The following is an 18,566-nucleotide window of genomic DNA, read 5'->3' as shown; positions in this document are numbered from 1 at the left end:
AGGAAACAGCCTGTAGTTTCCAATATCTACCTGTCTATCAACCTGCTTCTCTTTATTGTACTGTGGAACACAGGCAGGCTTGTGTTGTACATGTACACTGCTACGCAAATATATACTGTCAGCCTGCCAGCCTGTGGTGGGCCCCACCTCTTTGTGGACGAGTCTGTGAGATGACAGGACCACACTGAACCCATTGCTTCATCTGAGCATCACCTGAGCGCTGGGACGGGGGGCTATAAGCTGTAAGGCTCTGATCTAAATAACGGACTGGCTTCGCTCTCCTCCCTCTCAGTTTAACTTCAGTAATGAAGCATCTGCTGTGAGATCAGAGATCAGACTGGGGCAGTTTATGCTGCATAGTTGAAGGATGTGCTGACCTGATAATGACTGTCTCTGTATAATCCATTACTGAGCACATGGTACTTTTGAATCCTTAAAACCATTTGTATCCTTATTGTTTAGTGGCTCCAAAGTCTTTTTTCTGAATGAGTGTGGCTCCTTGACAGAGTGAGTGGAAGAGAGTGGACGGTAATGAGTGTCGTCCACAGAATGTGTTCTGTACAGCTGCTGCTGGTGTCACAGTATCCCTTTCTGCAGCTGTGTGCATCGGATTTCCTTTACATGCATAAATCCTCCACTGGTTTTGTGAATGATAATTTGTGAGACCTGAATTGACAGCGCTGTTAGCCGGAGCAAATATGAGTGATGAGTGTGTCATGTAGCTGGTATGAGTTTCCAGTGGTCAGACAACAGAGGAAAGCCACAGTGTTTAGTGCCAGAAAAGCCAAATGTCACAGGTTTCCCTGAGCTAATCCTGACATTCTATGAGTGGGAGCTAATGGAAAATTATACAATTTATTTCTCAAAGCGTATTCATAACAGTAATAATGGCAGTGTTTGTTTTCCTCTGCTATTCTGGCAAGAGAGCATAAATTCTATACGGTTCATGTGGCGAAGGATTGTAATATTCATGCATATGATGCCAAAAGCATTTGAGTATCTTTTTTATTAGAAACTCTCTTCCCATAACATAGAGCAGGAAAATTACCATATCCTTTAGGCTTTTAGAGCTAATTTCTGGACTAATTTTGGTCAACTATCAAGTTTATAATATCATTTAGTGAGCTTGTTGACTGATTGTTTTAAACTAATGCTTGAAAGGTACTTTAACCGATCCCTTTTACATCTGTTTTTAACATCAAACTAACAAGAAACAGGTTGTAGAATTGGGAAAGTTTTGTTTGCCTTTTTCCAGATGTTTGGCAAGAAAAATCCGGAGACATACAGTATCATGTCCGAAAGAGCACAAGAAATGACACCAGAGGACACAGTCGTGTGTGTGTGTGTGTGTGTGTGTGTGTGTGTGTGTGTGTGTGTGTGTGTGTGTGTGTGTGTGTGTGTGTGTGTGTGTGTGTGTGTGTGTGTGTGTGTGTGTGTGTCTTCAGGAAAACTCGATTAACACTAACCTTCAGCACAGCATGATGTTATCAAGGGAAACATGAGGTATAGTCTTGCTAGTGAGCCAATCTGTTATGGTTGGCATTAGGGAGGATTTAACTTTTAATTGATGTCATGTACATGAATGTAATCAGCAAGTGATGAAACACACAGATCTACCTCTACTACAACATCTGTGTGTGATGACGTTGTTATATTAGGGAGGAAGAATGACTTCCAAGGGAAACGAGAGAGGAGAAGAAGAAGAAGAAGAAGAAGAGAGAAACAGATGGGGCTGTGTTTCCTATCCCTCTTGTTTCACTGGACATCCTGTCATTGTGTTTGTTAACTTTTTCAAATGATGAGGAGCACATTATGCACTTTTGTGCACACAAGTTGTTGGAGATCTGCTTGGGTAAGATTACAGCGGTAAAAGGCCGGGGTGGGGGTGGGGTGGGGGGTGCTTTACAACATCCTCAGGGAGTGATGGTATGTGCTGGTCATCTTTTGGTCATCTCTCACACACCACACTTTCCATAAACAAATGACTTTTCCTATGTTTAGGCCACATCAAATCAAAACCGCAAGATGTAGACAAACCACTAGAAAAGTATTGTGTTCTCCAGACTGTTATCATGTATTCCTTTCAATCACATCATTCAAATACACAAATAACGAGTGTGTGTCAAACACAACCCCGATGACAAATCAGAACATAACATTTAAAAGTGAACAAGAACAAAAGTTCACTCAGCATTTTATGACCATTCAAGTCTTACCACAGGGAGTCAAACAACTTGACATTTATCTTGTAAAATATTTGCTTGTCTCTCACTCAGAGCTAATTGCACATCCATAGCGAGTACACACTGCAGAGTAATTATAGAGTGTCTTTTGACACCTAGTGTTTGTGTAAGGAAGGGGTGAATAAACATGAGGGATGTAATGTGGGTTATTTGATTATTTGTTTGTTCCTGAAACAGAGCCAAAGGATTTGATTGTGCTTTCTCTTGATATTTACATCAATGCTTCACCTCTATCTCAAAACAACATCTGCAATATACAGTATGTGCTTTTCTTGCCAGTAGAGATGGTTTGCCAGATGACAATATTTACATTCAATCAAGGTCATTTTTTCAGGTGTCCTTTGTTATTTATCAGGCCTGTTGGGAACCTGATGAGTGGAAAGAAGTTAGCAAGCTAATGTTAGCACAGACAAGCTCTACTTGCAACATGTAACTCATGTAAACCATGAAAACACACTTGGAAATAAATCCACTGCACACTAACCCACTATGCTCCGTCACAGAACAATGAATTGAATGACAATGAATCGAGTGATATTCTCGAGAAGAAAGTCGACCTCCATCGCTTCTGTCCGAACGTGTGTGAAATGTGTTGATGGCATCAAACTCATTATAAACATCTGTCAACAAAAATGTACATTCATGGGGTACTAGACTGAAAACATTACCTTTGAACTGTTTCCAATGGATAATGTTCACTGACTTCATTATAATCAGATGAAGATGTTGACAAACACATGAACCTACAGTGTAGCTTATTCACCATTTCATAAGCAACAATGAGTGGGTTATTTTTAAAGTCCCATAGCAGAATTATTTACACATACAAACTGTAACACACAAATGAGCACATTTGATTAAGAAACGTATGTTGTTACCTACACGTTTTTTTTATGTTATGTTTACTTATAAATGAAGTCCATGAGCATCTCCTTCTGAAAGGCATAAAAAAATTGAGTTGAGATATGTAATCCTACATTTTTATAGTAAGGCAATGCCAGCAGAGAACAAATGAATGGCTGCCCTTCAGTCGCTGACTATAGATTGTAGTTTGCTGTCACTTCTTCTACGGCCGAGGAAGAAGAATCCTCGGCGGAATCCCTGGGATCACCAGCGCCCCCTATCATGAGGCATGAGAACTGCATGCCTCACTTTGTGCCTTTTCCCAGCGATTTCAGGGTCGCTCAACTCAAGAAAGACATTACACACATGCAGTTGTTGACAAAAAACACTGTACATTATATACATTAGCTAAATGATGGAAATTTAGTTCATAGAGCAAACGTGTTTGAACATTTTAATGGTGACATATAGAGAGATAGCATTACGGTTTCACTATATAGCATGTCAGCACAGCTAGCAGAGCCATTGTGCAATCCATGGTGAGTCACGACTGGCTGGTGCCTCACCGCAGGTCTTTCCTCAGTATTTCAGTGGCGATTTTGAGTAACAATAATGTAAACTCGGTGATGTTAAACGGAAAATAACTATATAGTACACATCACTGGATAAATATAACCATTTAATTTATTTTTTCCATTTTCCATTTTTTTCTTTTATGATGGCAGCTGAGGCCGTGCCTCACCTGCCTCCCCTGACCGCACGTCACTGATTCATGGTGCTCTAACTTTTTAGGTATCGGGTTTGTACAGTATGTACCACACCTTGAATCACATATATTTTTTTGTTAATAACAAATAAATATGTAAGCTGAGATTTCATTCACAAAATTATAATTTTGCTTTCAGCACAAAAATGCAATGAAATGAACACTGAATGAAATACCTGTGTGAATGGATATATGGATCTCGTTTTTAAAATCAATTTGCTACTCTTTGTTTTTATTTGTTTGCAGATCCAGACTAGATAAATGCTTTCTGTAGTAAAATGTCACTTTCTATTTAGTATCTCCTTCCTACGCTCTGTTTCTCACACCGCAATGAGTGGGCGATTAGACACAGGGCCTAATTCCAACTGACCATTCAATGATGTTGGCAGAAAGCCTCAGGCAGACCGAAATTAATTTTAATATCCTATAAAATGTTGTTCTCCATCACATCAGGACTCTCTCCACCCAGCTCCATATTCCATACGTATGGGAACTTCTTTCATTGTCACTTCGATTTGCAGATTTTCCCACTGAACAGCATTTCTTGTCATTGTAGCAAGAGATTCACAAAGACCAAAGCAACAAGCATCAGATAAGCAGTCATATCTGCTGCCACACACAACTGGTATCTCTCATAGGCTTGATATGGGAGATACCCAACTTGTCCCATTTGTGTTTTCTTAACACAAATTGTATCAGAGTTATTTTGCTGTTCCGGTTGACATAACTTTGGTGAACCTCTTTAGTGAAAACCTCTTGATGGGTACTACAGGTCACGTAGGCTGAGTGTCAATGACCTTAGGAGGAAGCTTCAACGAAAAGAAATAATGCGTATCATCTGTAGACTCAACAGGAGTCTTGGGAGTAAAGCTAGAAGATTTTTTTGATTTTTGCAAAAACACTTTAATCACATTCAAACATTTGACAATTTTACATTAGATGAAAGCACTAAAATGCTTAAGAAGAAGAAGAAGATTTTTTGCAAAACACATTCAGAACATTTAGAACATTTTACAATTTTTCATTAGATGAAACTTCAAAAACTCTAAACACTGAAAAACACTTAACACCAATAAACAAAAGGAAATACAATATAAAACTTAGTGCATTATAATAGGAAGTTTGCAAAAGTGAGGTGGTCATCAACTAAAGTGCATAAGACATTTTTGTAACACCAGATGTTCCTAAAGTTATTCATGTCTTTTGTCATTTTATAGAGAAGAAGAAGAAGTACACTTTAATGATCCCCATAAGGAAATTATTATGTTCTCACTCATGGTTAGTAATCATGCATATATGTTATTTTGTACAGGCCCCGGAAACAATCAATCACACACAAGAGCCCCGTAGGCATGCAGTAAATACAGGGAGGCTGAGTGATGGGTAGCCCCATCTTCGAGCGCTACAAATGAGCAGCTTGTGGAGGGGACGGTGCCTTGCTCAAGGGCACCTCGGGAGTGAAGGGGAGGTGAGCTGACACGTCCCACTGCCAGATCACACTCCAAGAGTGAATGGTTGGGAGCGGGAATCTAACTGCCGATCTTGGATAATTGGACGACCCGCTCTGCCGACTGAGCAATTGCTGCTACTGCAGCTAAGCACTCGTGTCTATGTTTTTCAATGAAATTCACAATAATTTAAAAATCACTTCCTAAAACTGATATTAATAAAAGTTTGGTTGAAAAAAAAAAACAGATAAGAGAAGAAAGGTTGATGTGTCCTACCAGGGCCATACCTATGCCATGGTGAGCTGGGAGAATATAGCTCTCGGTGTGCCCTACTCCGCAGATATTAAGTACAAGTAAGTGCATTTTTGACAAAATTCAATTCTCTAAAGTGATGCTTTAACAGCTAGAGGGCTATTTTTTCACCTATTCTTTCACCTGAGCCTGCACAAAGACATCTTGGGCCACAGCAGGCTTAGATGAACATAACACAGGCTTAGATGAACATAACACTGCTGTGACCCGGTCACAAACAAACATCCAAAATGTTGAAGTGGGTTTTACTGGGACATACTGTACAATCAAGTACTAAGCTTAGTTGACATCATAGTCCAACACTAATCAAACAAATATGTGGAATATATTAGTAATATTTGGTTTTCATAATTAAAAGTGTTTTAGTTCACATTATATGTTTCTGTACATATAAAGAAGAAATGCAAGATGAATATATTATTGTATTTTGTAATGTGTGATATATGAACCCGCATACATGTGACTTTATATAGTCGTTCTCTAGGACCTTAGACAGCAACAAATCCCTATGATTGTTTGAAACCTTGACATTAACAGGCATCACTGCCTTCAGTCAGTCATCGCTGTCTGTATTAAATCACATCTGATTGGGGAGATGTAGTCTGATATTTGGCTGACAACTGTGTGCCTGCTGTATTCTGATGGGCTGTATGAGGGCTAGTGACACATCTCCTTTTCTACAGGGCCTACTTCTGCCTGGGGTCAGTGATGTCATTGGACCCTGTGTATGATAGAAATTGGATAGTAGACAATGCCTTGTTTGCATAAGAGGGGGTTAAAATTAAGCTCTCAATTTGCTTAAAACCACAATTTTATAACAGCAAAACAGTATCTACAGGACAGTACTACACTCTATGTGAGCAGGAGATAGCGACAGATATATAGAGGACAATTCGTTTAGTGTTGTATTTGTCTACTTGGCACTCCAGTTTATTGTTTCTCAGCCCTTTGCTAACTTTGTCATTATTGTTTGGAGCTTTGGAGGTAGAGGAAGGTGGATTTATGTGAACGGTTTTAATTAAAATTGTTGCTTCAGTGACTGGAAGTAATGTTCATGAGAATTTAATGTTTAATGAAATCTCAACAGTGATCTGAACAACCTGCAGTTTTTTAATTTATTTATTTTTAAAAAATAATATCCTGCATTTTTGAAAGGCGTGAAAACTTGATGAGATGTTCTGGCAGCTGCAGCTCTCTGGGGACCTCTGCTGGATATTTGAAGCACAGCAGTTTCAATTCCTGTTTCATTATACCTGTATCTGAGAGACTTAAAGAATATTTTTCAGATTTACTATCACAATTGTTATGGCTAGATAGATATATAGACAGACAGACAGACAGACAGACAGACAGACAGACAGACAGACAGACAGACAGACAGACAGACAGACAGACAGACAGACAGACAGACAGACAGATACATAGATACATAGATACTTTATCAATCCCGGAGGACATTGCACATATCCACTGCTCAGGCATTACATAATGAATAAATACTGGATTAAAAAAAAGAAACACTGACACCAAAGGACATAACACAAGACATACACTACACTAGCAGACACATGTAGCATTAACAGGACATATACTAAATTATCACTAAAATATAAAAAGTACAAAATTAAAATTAAAATAAAATATCATAAATAAAAATAAAAAGTGCAAGTGAAAATTAGCAGGAGGCCCACATGGTGGGTAAGGTACACCCTTCTTACAATGTAAGGCATCACTATCTAATATCACAACTATCACAACTCTCTAATATCAAAACATCTAATATCTAACTAATATCTATCTCACAATTGTCAAAAATACAAGGTGTCACCATCTAATATCAAAACATCACAACACCTTGGCCCCACTACACTGCAGCACAGGCTGACACCTCATCCCCTCCATTCAACTGCGTGCAGACCTCTCCACCTCCCCCCTGCTCCTCTTGAGAGAGTCATTGTACCCCTTGATGGCACACGGCACGAAGGAGGACCTCAGCCTCTCTGTGGAGGCGCTGTGTGACAGCAGTCTGCCGCTGAAGGTGCTTCTCTGCTGGGAGAAGGTGGTGTGCAGGGGGCGGCTGGTATTATTCATGATAGCCCTGACTTTAGACATGGTCCTGCTCTCCAGAAGTGTCTCCACAGAGTCCAGGCTCAGCCCGACCACTGAGGCCACTCTACGGATGAGTCTGTTAAGGCTGTCCATATCTCTTTTCCTGGCCCCGCCACCCCAACACACAATGGCATATGACAGCACACTGTAGACTACGGACTGCTAGAACATGAGAAGGAGCTTAGGACAGATGTTGAGGGTGGCCAGCCTCCTCAGGAAGTACATTCTGCTCTGCCCCTTCTTGTACACACAGTCCGAGTTGAGTGACCAGTCCAGTCTGCTGTCTAGCCGTGGTCCCAGGTACTTATAGTTACCTACCACCTCCACCTCACTAACCTCGATGATCACTGGCTTTGGAGAGGGGGGTGCCCGCCGGAAATCCAGCACCATCTCCTTCATCTTGGAGACATTGGGCTGGAGCTAGTTCTGTTGGCACCACTCCACGAAGTCAGCCACCAATGCCTCATCACCCTCCCGGATACATGCCACAATTGCAGTTTCATCAGAGTACTTCTGTATGTGCCATGTATCCGAGTTGTGCTTTTAGTCCAATGTGTAGAGGGTGAAGAGATTGGGGGAGAGCACGGTCCCCTGTGGCGCCCCCATGCTGCTGGTCACCATAGAAGACAAACAGTCCCCCATAAGGACGTACTGGGGTCTGTCCATTAGGCAGTCAATGATCCAGCTCACGAGGTAGGGGTCCACAGCCATGGAGGTCAGTTTATGCTACAGAAGCCGGGGCTGGATGGTGTTGAAGGCACTCGAAAAGTCAAAGAAGAGCACCCTGACGGCACAGCCGCCGGTGTCCAGGTAGGAGAGCATGTCCCATGGTGGAGGAGGTACAAGACAGCATCGTCAACCCCAACCTTGGCCTGATAGGTGAACTGGAGAGGGTCCATAACACCTTGCACCTGTGGACTCATGAGCTCAAGGACCAGTCGCTCTAGGGTCTTCATTACGTGGGAGGTAAGAGCGACTGGTTGTTGGTCGTTGAGCTCAGTAGGGCGTTCTTTCTTGGGTACAGGGACAATGCAGGAGGTCTTCCACAGTGACGGGACCCTCCCGAGCCACAGACTGAGGTTGAACAATCGCTGCAGGGGGTCCCCTAGTTCCGAAGCACAGGCTCGGAGGAGTCTTGGGGAGACCTTATCCGGTCCAGCCGCCTCATAGGGACGGAGCTTTCGCAGCGTTGTCATCACCAGGTCTGCAGTGATGACATTCTCAGTCGTGGTAGGAGCAGGAGGTCGTGGCGAAGTTGGAAGTCCAGTGGTTGAGGTGGGGCCGTTGAGCTTCGCAGCTCTTGGACTGGGCTCGGGAGAAGTGGCAAGGGTGGAAGGAGAAGAAGCACAGGAAGAGGCTGGGCTTGCGCTAGCCATTTGCCACTTCGCCATAGGCGAAGTGAATTCCAGATTGGCTACAAGGTTTTTGGACTGTGTAGCCCACAGTGGCGTTCTTATTTTTACGGAAAAAAGGCTAAAACTTAAAACTTTGTCGCTCGCTAGCGGAGCTCGCTATTTCTGCTAGCGAGCGGCGCGAGCGCCGCTATTTCTGCATGCCGACGGAATTTAGCCAAAGCAAGCCGACGGAAATAGCCGAACTGACCTGAACACTCCCGATCATTAAATATGTACTTGGGTCATGACCTCCTCTCGTCCAATGAAAAAGAAAATATTGTTTTTTTACAAGCTGAACCCGCTAATTTGTGTACAACAAGGCGAGGACGATCGATCAAAAGAATCCAGTGTTTTATAGTAGAGTTTGTGTTAAAGTCCTCATTATTAAAAAAATGATGAATGCTGAGAGGGGGGAGGCGTGGTGACAGACCGATCAGAAGGTAAATGAAAGATATTATCAATACTTGTTAGTAGTCTTAGACTTTTGTTCCCTATGAACGGCAGGAATAACCAGCGATGCATCTAAATATGTATTCACCTCGCCTGCTATTTTTCATGCCTTTTTAAATTGAAATGAAAAATCATGTTGTTGAATTAAAAAAAATAAAATAAAATAAACTATGGCATACCAATGGTGTTGGTGGTGGTCAAAGTTGAAATGTCTTCTAGTCTAAGTAAAACTTACAAGTAAAAATTGAGTAATATTTTGTATGACTGTATGTTCACATAGTGAATGCAAGTTTTCAGTTGCTCAATTTCACATTCATACCTGCATAAAGTAGGACAGAAATAAAGATAGTTCAGCTTGAACTGTTGACTTTAGTGTATTTTTGTAGGTAAACTGAACAGAAGATTTTGTCCTCAGAATGCAGGAGAATAACCCCATTTTCTAAAACCTTTCCCGGGGGAGGCCCCCCAGACTCCCCCAGGGGGGGGTGTCCCCCCCAGGCCCCCCGCAACAAGCGTTGGTCGTCAGCGCACTGCGCCACTGTCTTGGACACAGAATGTGGCTTTTTGTGGCTTGCTCAATTATTTTACACCGAGTCACAGTGGCTTAGTCATACTACCTCCTTGTGCAAGCCCAGGAATGGAACATCAGTGGAGCGGTTCGCAGGGCCGGGAGAGGCCTGGGACGAGGAGCCAGGAGTGGTGGGGGAGTTGAACCGATTGAAAAAGCTGTTTAGTTTAGTAGGGCAGTGTACACACTGGACCATTGTGGGGAGAGATGAGTCCAAGGTGACGTGGTTAAAGTCATCGGGGATAATGACGAGTGCCTCCGGGTGCCGGGTCCGAAGAGCAGAGGTGGTCCCACAGTTGGTCTCACGCGCAGTCTCAGGGTCAGACGGCGAGAACAATAACGTGTGAGAATTCACGCGCTAGGTAGTAGGGTCTGATGCTAACAGCTGTTAGCTCCAGATCGCGGTAACACAGCTTCGATTTCACCAGCCTGATTTCATCAGGCTATATGGCTGATTGTGATTGTGATTGTGAAAATGAAAATTGGTTTACTGTGTTTACAACACACAACACTTTCCTAACTGGTCCACAGTGAGTAGTACAATGGTGCTAACGCCAATGATTCCTTAATTACTTCTTACATCTCTCAGTGATTTATTATTCTGTTCAAGTGCTGAGGGACAGTGTGTGGATGAAAGTGGTTTGCTGAGATATAGTACGTGACCTGGTCACTAATTAAATTACATGATTATGATGAATCAGTCATCATAACAAAGGAATTCATCATACAGAATATAGACTACACAATAACAGTATCCTTCCTTCTCTGAGTGTCTAGAGCAGAGTTGGCACGTCAAAAACATTATATAAAAGGTTTCGGCCTTTAACAGGCAGCAAAGCATGCATAAGCAAGGTTTATTGTAAAACTAATATTACAGCAGCACTAATTTCATATGATTAATTATGTACTTTACACAAGTTTGGCGGGCTGGATTACAAAGCTTAGCAGGCCGTACATGGCAGACGGGCCATAGTTTGGCAATGCCTGAGTGTCTGTTTATATGACTGTGATTTGATTTAATTATTTTTTCAATGAATTAATCCTACCCTAATATAATGTAAATATATAATATATACTGTATATAATTCTGCTAAGAGCCTTTTGGTGAAATGATCCTAACCAGCTAATAAACAATGATGGAAATATCTTTATCTATCCATCTGTCTGTCTGTGTGTCTGTCTGTCTGTCTGTCTCTGTATATACATATACTTTTATCACACACACACACACACACACACACACACACACACACACACACACACACACACACACACACACACACACACACACACACACACACACACACACACACACACACACACACACACACACATACACACACATATCCACACATTGTTGCTGGATGCTTCATAGTTTATTGCTTTTCACAATGAAAGTAAATCACATTTAGTAAAGCAGTATACTGTACTGTACAGTTTTGACAGACCATAAAACCAACTCTAATGACATTTTCTCAGAACAGTGTGACATTTTCTTTAATTATTCCTCAGGTCATGAGCTATGATACACTGGAAGGGAAGTGATTTTGTAGTTTGAGAGCTGAATTAAACATTAATGTTTGAAACCAATTTGTGACTCTTTTCCTCCTGGTGGGGGTTAAACTCCTAAAATCTTCCAACATGGACCTCCTATAGCTGAAGTCAAGAAATTTTAAAATTGTTTTTCTGTGTCTGTCAAAGTCAGACATTTTAATTCTTCCATTAGGCTGGTATGAGGTAGTATATTTGTTTGTCCAATACGTCTCATAGACCCAGAAGAGTATTACCCCAAACCTCACACTGCCTTCGCTGGATTGCCTTCTTCCCATAGTGCATCCTGGTAGTAGTCATAATGTTATGGCTGTGGATTTTTTTTCTGTTAACACCATATAACTAACTTCTTGATTCATTGTCATTTCAGTGTATATCTAAAGTTTTGTGTGATCCAGTGAAATACCTGTCATATGAGTAATTTCAATTAGACAGAACTTCTGTTGTAAAATTTTCCCACATCTGACGACTTCAACAAAACTGTTGACTTACACTTGGGACCACAGAACAATAGGTTTGATACGACAAAATCGTGGTCAAGGAGTCTGAGGTATGATAGCTAATTTGCATTTCAAGTATAAATATTGTATATTCATCGCTGGTCTACTTGCTGTGAAATTGTTTTGAGCATCTTCAAAGGGGTTGTGGCTGGCAGCTAAGTGCAGTGGGATTGAATGGAGAGGAAATGGAACTGTTTTGCCAGTTATGGCTTAATGGAGCCTTTCAATTTGTCCATACTTGAGAATAAATTGAAGCTTCTGCAGGGACTGTGAATGGCCAGGTGTATTGTTCTGAAATATAGAACGAGGACCGTCATAATCTCCTCTGAAGCTGAGATTCTTCACCAGGTGACAGCACACATCTGTCACTCACAGGCCCTGCTTTGTGCACACTGTATGTACTGTATGTATGTGTGTGTGATTGCATTATACCCACCCAGTGTTTTGATTTATGTTTTGTATGGATGGTGGGATTGCTGTGTCAATCAATGGCTGTCCTCAGCATAAAGGATGGGACAAGGTGAGCCAAACACAAGCAGAGGTTTGGTTTCACGGCAGGATCTCTCAATCTCTGCATGAGACCATACTGAATAAGGTGCAGACTCCTCTTTCACACAATGGCTATTAAACATAGCACCATGGGGCAGATTGACCAGTAGCTTGTGGCTCAGTTGCTCTTTGCTGCAGCTCAGCACTCTCTCTTTCTCTGTCTCTTGAAGTTATCCGGCACTCGATCTTAAAACTATTATCAATGGAACAGAATGGAATTTCTAAATCAGTGAGATAATAATTCAATGAGAAATGAGACTGGATGGATGTTACACAGAAGAGCTGCTAGTTAGCATCAATCATGTGTCAACGGCCATTTATTTATTTGTGAACATACCTATAATGAGCTGATAGTCGTTTAAATTCTCAGGTTAATCTTTTTTTTTTTTCACAGCTTTTACTTTGCTGTTTATCAATTTTGGGATTTACCATCTAAACCTGGCAGTAAATGTCAGCGATACATAATCTATCAGTGATTTTTCACCACAAATGTTCCCTCAGAAAACTGAAGGAAAAAAAAAAAAAAAAAGGATAATCCTACCTGATTAATGTTTTCTACGTACATCTGCCTGCAAAGAGAGTGAAAGTAGTTGGGTATTTCAACAGAATCATAGTCCCTGCTCATCTCAGCTGATTGAATGGTTACAATAAAAGGCTGAGATACTTTTGGGTGATTATTCAATAAGCAGCTGTGGGAGCTCAACAAGAGAAAAGAGACATTTCACACAGCCGCTGAAATTTAGAGCACATTAGACAGCCGTGACCTTCTGCTGCCGGGTGAGGAGAAGTCATAGCTCTGCTCGGTTTTGCTCACTTGCTTAATGTGATCACACTGGATAAACTGTCATCATTCTCTGAAAGCTGGCAGGAAGATAATTGAAAAAGCCAACAGAGGATGTATCAAAGAGACAGGGGAAGAAAGAGCATCTGCAGAGGGCAGTTTTGATACATGCATGTTCTCTCTGGGCCTCTCTGGTGGGGAATCTGTGACTCTAATCAAACCTCCTTCAACTAATGCTTGAGCCCAGGCAGGAATCAACCGCCTGTGGTTGCACGCCAGTACATGCTCATTCACACTGATCCATCTCACCCAATGGAGACATGCAAAACAACCAACGCTTTCTGCCCCGCAAAACAAAAAAATGAATAAAATCTGTTTGTTTTTGTGTAGACAGTGGTGCAGCTGACTGGCAGATCTGGCAAGAATCTGAAAGAGAGGAGAGCGAGCAGCTGGTCGGTCCGAAATCCTGTCTGTGCTGCAGAGTGCGTACATGCGCGAGCAATCTTTTCAAAATGAGACCAAAACAACATTGACACAATAAAAAAAGCCATTATGAACAGGGCAGCAAAATTGGCTGTTGTTGTGTGTGTGTGTGTGTGTGTGTGTGTGTGTGTGTGTGTGTGTGTGTGTGTGTGTGTGTGTGTGTGTGTGTGTGTGTGTGTGTGTGTGTGTGTGCGTGCGTGCCTGTGCGTATGTCAGTCTGAGGCAACCTATATTAGGTGGGTGGCTGAAATTGAGCAGGGATAAATAATAGACAGAACACTAACAAAATAAACAGCCAAAGGTGTGATAATACTAGTAACTCTGCCTGTAAAAACGATGGTAGAAACAATAAAGATAAGAACAATTATTGTAGTGACGTGGAGTGGAGGGCCTCCCAGTCTGTGGCAGTGCAGTGAGATAGGGATGTGTTGTTGACTGGATTCATTTGGATCTAATCATAGGGTTAGTTGCTGTTGGTGGTGGACCTGATTACCTCATTGTTTCTGTTTTGATGACCGATATAATTTAGCAATTTCCATTCTTAGCAGAAATTTTGTTAAAATATTCCTATGAAGTCAATTCAACTTTTGGGGTGCAAATGTTACAAGATGAAAAATAATAGTTGGCTGGTTTCAAGAGTCTGACGCTCATGCATCTATGTCTTCCTCCATGTACCTTTTATTCGCACTATCCCCCTCTTTTCTGCAAATTTTGTTGTTGTTGTTGATGTTGTTTGCTTGTGTTCTTTGTTAAATTAGCTTTTTGTTTCCAAATCATTGTTTTCTATGCTCATTACATTTGGGCTCTGGGCACCCCGTAGAGAGAGGAGGAGACAGCAAGAGATGGATAGAAGAGAGTTTATTTTATTCATGTGAACAGCTTCTTCTCTTTAATTCAATCATCAATGGACCTTTGGCTGAAAGTTACCAGGGATAATTTGCGAGATTGATCATTTAAATTGGAATTTGTATGAATGATCAGTAGTGATGAAACAGAGTGCATTAACCTCTTGGTAGGTCCAAAATGTCAACCGCACCATTAGATTTAGAAACTTTCTGTCGGAGTTTCCTCAACTTGGTCATGCTTTACTGAGCGTTACGTACCAATAAAGAAATGCAGCATTGACTGAAATAGCTACTTACTGTTTATGAGCAACAGTCTAGACAAATTTAAAATAATTGCCTTGAATTTCAGGCAGGCACTCACGCCATACCAGTGCAGCCGTGCATGACGTGTCCAGTCAAATATAGCTAGCAAGACTTAGCATTCAATAATCAGAAGGCCGAGTGCTATTATAAAACTAATGAATATTTTGACTGAAAATATCCATGTCTGGCACAGTTGCTATGTTAAAAAATTTTTTTGGCTGCATTAAGGCAAAGCAATTGTAGCTGCTGAACCGTGTTGGACTGCAGCTGCTAAAAGCTGATTGTGAGCGTCGGTCCAGGATACGGTCTACCCACAGGTTCTCTTGTGTCCTATATATCAAACTTTTCAGAATCTTTTCATATTAAACTCTTTTTTTTTACATCAGATTTCACTACAACTCAATTACAGTAATAAGGTTGCAAGTTCGAAGATTTATCATGACTGGGGAGGGGGATAAAAGCAGTCTTGATATTTCTTGCATGCTGCCACTTTTGTAAACTGTGGGAAAGAATGTGGAATCTATAAGCAGAAGTGTTAAGACGCTCTGTCAAGATGATGTTGATCAGCACACGTGCATTATATGTGCAAGTGCATGCCTACTGCACATTATATGTTCTTGTCTGTCTCCTCTCCTCTCCTCTCCTCTCCTCTCCCTTGAGCTTGGTTTGACGATAATGTGCGACCCATCTGACTGATCTCTCATTTAATGTACATTTAATGTACATCTATTGTCATTGGCGAGTCATAAAAGACAGAGTGGAGATGGCGTTGTGTCTCTGCTCATGGTCCGTGGAAATGAAGGATTACATGGTAAATGGCGAGAGGCACGCAGCTGCTCCTTTGCACAGGCTGATACAAATGAACTGTTCGCTTTGATATCACTAATTTGCAACACAGACAACATAAAGGAAATGATTGTGGTGGAGAAATGATATTATTCAGGGGGTGTATATATGCATCCACACAAAGTCCGATTTGAAGAAAATAGAGCTTTTCTTAAAAAATGAGCAAAGTGAGGATTCCTGAAAGGTCTACATGTTTTGTTTTGTTTTTTAGGTTTCTTACTTCGACGTGACATGAATGCTACACACAGATATTCTGTCTGTATATGATCCAATTAAACTCCACCAAAATTTAATTATTTAGTTCTGTGAAATTTTAGCAGCCTTTTCCTCATGCCAACCCAACCAACACACAACAAAGCTTTTAATGTTTTTATGTGTGTGTGTGTGTGTGTGTGTGTGTGTGTGTGTGTGTGTGTGTGTGTGTGTGTGTGTGTGTGTGTGTGTGTGTGTGTGTGTGTGTGTGTGATAAAATGTGGTTTTATTAAGGTCAGGACCAGGCCTTCAGCTGTGATTCTTAATATTAGTGTTAGGGGTGTGGAATTTATTAGATCAGCGAAGGTCCTTGTGAGAATAGAGTCGGAAGCAAAATCATTCAAACCCAGTTCTAAATTGAGTTTTACTGGTAAAAGATGTCAATTGTTGCAAAAGCAAATCACACAAGAACAATTTAAACATCTCATTATAATGTTCAACCATTTCCTGTGAATGTGTGACAGGGGCTTTGGGCAGGAGGTGGGGGACGCTGGACTCCTCATCTGCTCTTCACAATTAATCACACTCATGGTCAACTTAAGGTCATCATTTCACCCATACTGCATATTTTTGGTGATGGGAGGAAGTCAGAGAATCGGAGAAGTCATGCAGAAAATGCTGTCTGCAGTTGTTCAGAACCGTTTACATGAACAACAGAAGTATGATTTCAGTGGCAGCTGGACCAGCCTGTGAGTTTCCTCTCTCTCTCTCTCTCTCTCTCTCTCTCTCTCTCTCTCTCTCTCTCTCTCTCTCTCTCTCTCTCTCTCTCTCTCTCTCTCTCTCTCTCTCTCTCTCTCTCTCTCTCTCTCTCTCTCTCTCTCTCTCTCTCTCTCTCACTCTGTGTGTTTGAGAGAGAGAAACAAAGGGGAGAAGGGAGAGCAGGTGTATGCTCAGGGTTATTAGGCCAGGTAAACGAAACAGGTTGTGTAACGCTGGCTGATAATTCACTGACCTTTACCTTTTACACTCTAATGCATTCTAATTTGGCCAGTGCATCCCAGCATGACCCCCTTTCATCACACACACACACACACACACACACACACACATACACAAACAGTACATGGTTGTCCTGGAGATTAAAGCTTTCAGCTCTCAAACTGTGGGGGAGGTGGAATAAACTTCTCTCTCTGGGGGGGGGGGGGGGGTTACAGTAGCTTGGTCCACTAGGTCTTGGGCTGGGGACCAAAGGGTGGTCAGCTCAAGGCCCATTTGGACCAAAACCATTCAGAGTGTGAACTGCCAGTGGAGAAGTGCCAGTTCACCTCCCAGGCGCTGCCTTTGAGCAAGACACCGTCCCCTTCATCAGCTGCTGATTGAAATAGCTGCCCGTTGCTCTACCTCTCACTATATATATTTGCATTCTTACAGGCCTTGTGTATGTGTGTGTGTTTGTTTCAGGGCCTGTACACAAGTATACCGATGTGTAATGTAGACTTGAGTGGAACAATTATTACCCGAAGGGCATTATAAAAGTAAATTTCTTCTTCTTCCTCAACCTTAAAATAATAAATAGTAAATTGCAAAAACTTCATATTTATTTATTCACACATTTTTAAAAAAACTTACGTGATATCTTGTTCATTTTGTCAAAATTTCAAAATAAACAAGAAGGGCATTAAAAGAAAATATCTGGAATTGGGGACTTCTTTGAGGGATATAATTGAGTTGAAATGTCTCCTTACAAAGGTCTGTCTTGTATTTTACGTTATCTGACTAAGTTCAACTAAAACCTTCCTGTTTTCAGAGGTGGCCCATACCATGCAAAAAAATGTCTGGGGAGGACAACCAGAGGGACGGCGTAAGTGAACATCAGCTTTCTCTTTTTAATTAAGATCCCTTTTTATTGTGTTTGTACTGTTTTCTTTCTTCATTTTTCCCTCTTTGTGTGGAAAGATTCATTCTCTTCTCCTGAGGTCCAATATGCACTAAATTTAGGACTGAGTAGGAATAGCAACATAAGAAGTATTTCTTTATTTATTACCCAGTTCCAAACTGGATCCTATCCCAGCTGACTTTGGGTAGGAGGTGGGTTCACTTTGGACAAGCTGCCAGTTCATCTCAGGGCTACACAAAACGGCAAACAGCCAATCACACTTCCTTGTATGCCTCAGGTCATGTTAGGTTTACTAATTCACCCATAGACCATGTTTTCGGTATTGGGAGGAACCCGTGCAGGTCATGGATTTAAACACAGGACCTACTTAATGCAAGGCAACAGCACCACCGTGCAACCCATTCAAGAAAATCAATGATCAAAGTAGTTTCTTGTTCGACCGAATGTTTTTGCTCTGCATGACACAACAAATACGAAAACACATGG

The 18,566-nt window shown here is 41.5% G+C and overlaps 1 protein-coding gene across 1 annotated transcript in view; it reads left to right on the top strand.

The window, feature by feature from the left end:
* pde4d (phosphodiesterase 4D, cAMP-specific) overlaps nucleotides 1-18,566 on the top strand; it is a 159,624-nt gene that overhangs the window by 1,307 nt on the left and 139,751 nt on the right. The window contains exon 2 of the mRNA XM_068311752.1: nucleotides 17,991-18,044. Coding sequence (XP_068167853.1) covers nucleotides 18,015-18,044 — 30 coding nt within the window. The 5' untranslated portion in view covers nucleotides 17,991-18,014. The remainder of the gene's footprint in view (nucleotides 1-17,990; nucleotides 18,045-18,566) is intronic.

Source organism: Antennarius striatus, chromosome 3, assembly GCF_040054535.1.
Source record: "Antennarius striatus isolate MH-2024 chromosome 3, ASM4005453v1, whole genome shotgun sequence".
Lineage (NCBI taxonomy): Eukaryota > Metazoa > Chordata > Actinopteri > Lophiiformes > Antennariidae > Antennarius > Antennarius striatus.
The sequence above is the reverse complement of the archived record's forward strand: the minus strand, read 5'-3'. Positions and strand labels throughout refer to the sequence as shown.